The sequence below is a fragment of the Trichinella spiralis genome, assembly GCF_000181795.1.
Source record: "Trichinella spiralis strain ISS 195 chromosome Unknown Scfld1029, whole genome shotgun sequence".
NCBI classification, from domain to species: Eukaryota; Metazoa; Nematoda; class Enoplea; order Trichinellida; family Trichinellidae; genus Trichinella; species Trichinella spiralis.
In genome coordinates this window covers 1-1,275 of record NW_003527968.1, presented here as the reverse complement: position 1 = coordinate 1,275, position 1,275 = coordinate 1, and the positions used below count along the sequence as shown (strand labels likewise).

Sequence of the window (1,275 nt, the reverse complement as noted above, 5' to 3'; positions counted from 1 at the left end):
GGGATGTTTCAACGTTCGTGGGTGATTCCAAATCTTCAATTTCATCGATGATGAAAAATGGAAAAAGGAATTTTTTTTCATTCACTATGCAAATGAAATGGTTTATTTTTCTTTGCAACCAAACCTGACAGCATAAACGCCGCTGTTCCACGTGAGCATCGTGTAGAGCATTTTCACGGCTAATCAATTCTGCACGCAAAAGCTGCTCATTTTCTTTAATCTGAACCAACTCGGATTGACACTTTTCATCTCCAACAATTGGGAAATTCTAATAAAAACAAACAAACAAATAAACAAATAAATAAATAAATCACCATATAATATATATGACTTCAAATTACCGTATCGGTTTGTAAAAGCATTTTAGATACGGTGACTTGGAGTTGTGAATTTTCTTGAATCAAATTTTCATTCTCTTCAATCACCTTCTCGGCAATCAGTCGATCCTTTTTAGCTTGCAGTTCGGCTTGTCTAAGCTGCTTTTTCATGGCCAACTTTTCGTCCTGACTTTGCTGATAACGTTCGTTCAATTCACGCATTCGACATTCCAACAATTTCAGCTCGTTCGTCAACTTTTCCACCTGAGCCTGCTTGTCCCCATGCTTTCGACACAACATCACGTTACCATTTTGACTGTCAGATTTGCACTTTAAAAAATTTCAGGAAAAGAAAAAACAACAAAATTTGAAAAAAAAAACAATAAATAAAATAATATGTATACTTGAGCTTTGAAAAACGCCACCATGCGAGTAGCTTGAGCTAATTTTTGCTTTCCTTCTTCGACTTCGATCCTCAGTTGTGCCAATTCTGCTTCACGACAAGAAATATCCGGTACAGTATCGTCGAGCTTTTTGCGCAACTCGACCACTTCTTCGCTCAAATTGCGCTTGTAAGTTTGGCCTAGTTCTTTAAAAATGATGAAATAAAAAAACTATAATGTGAACAGAAAATACAAATCATAGAATTTGTTGCTCATGATTAATTCATCAAATCGTTGAACAATTTTTACCTGTAACATGGGCGAGTTGCTTTTTGAGCTGTTCGTTTTCATCAAGCAGTGCTTCAACATTGGCTTCACCGGATTTCACATTCACCTGAATAAATTTATAAAATAATCAACATTTTACAAATTACATACAGACAAATACATGATTTCAATACCTGACATTTTTCTTGTCTTTTCTTTCTTCACATCACATCCGGTTGGATCTTTTTTCCAATTCAGATTTTCTAAATCATATTTTCCAATTATGAAACAACAAACCACACAGGAAA

The 1,275-nt window shown here is 35.0% G+C and overlaps 1 protein-coding gene across 1 annotated transcript; it reads right to left on the bottom strand.

Moving 5' to 3' along the window:
* Positions 1-332: 332 nt before the first annotated feature.
* Positions 333-1,168, bottom strand: Tsp_13693 (hypothetical protein). Its single transcript, XM_003370278.1, has 4 exons — positions 1,139-1,168; positions 1,010-1,094; positions 722-906; positions 333-647 (listed from the first exon to the last, which is right to left on the bottom strand). Exons 1-4 carry the CDS (start codon positions 1,166-1,168, stop codon positions 333-335), a joined length of 615 nt encoding a protein of 204 aa, XP_003370326.1.
* Between the last annotated feature and the right edge of the window lie 107 nt (positions 1,169-1,275).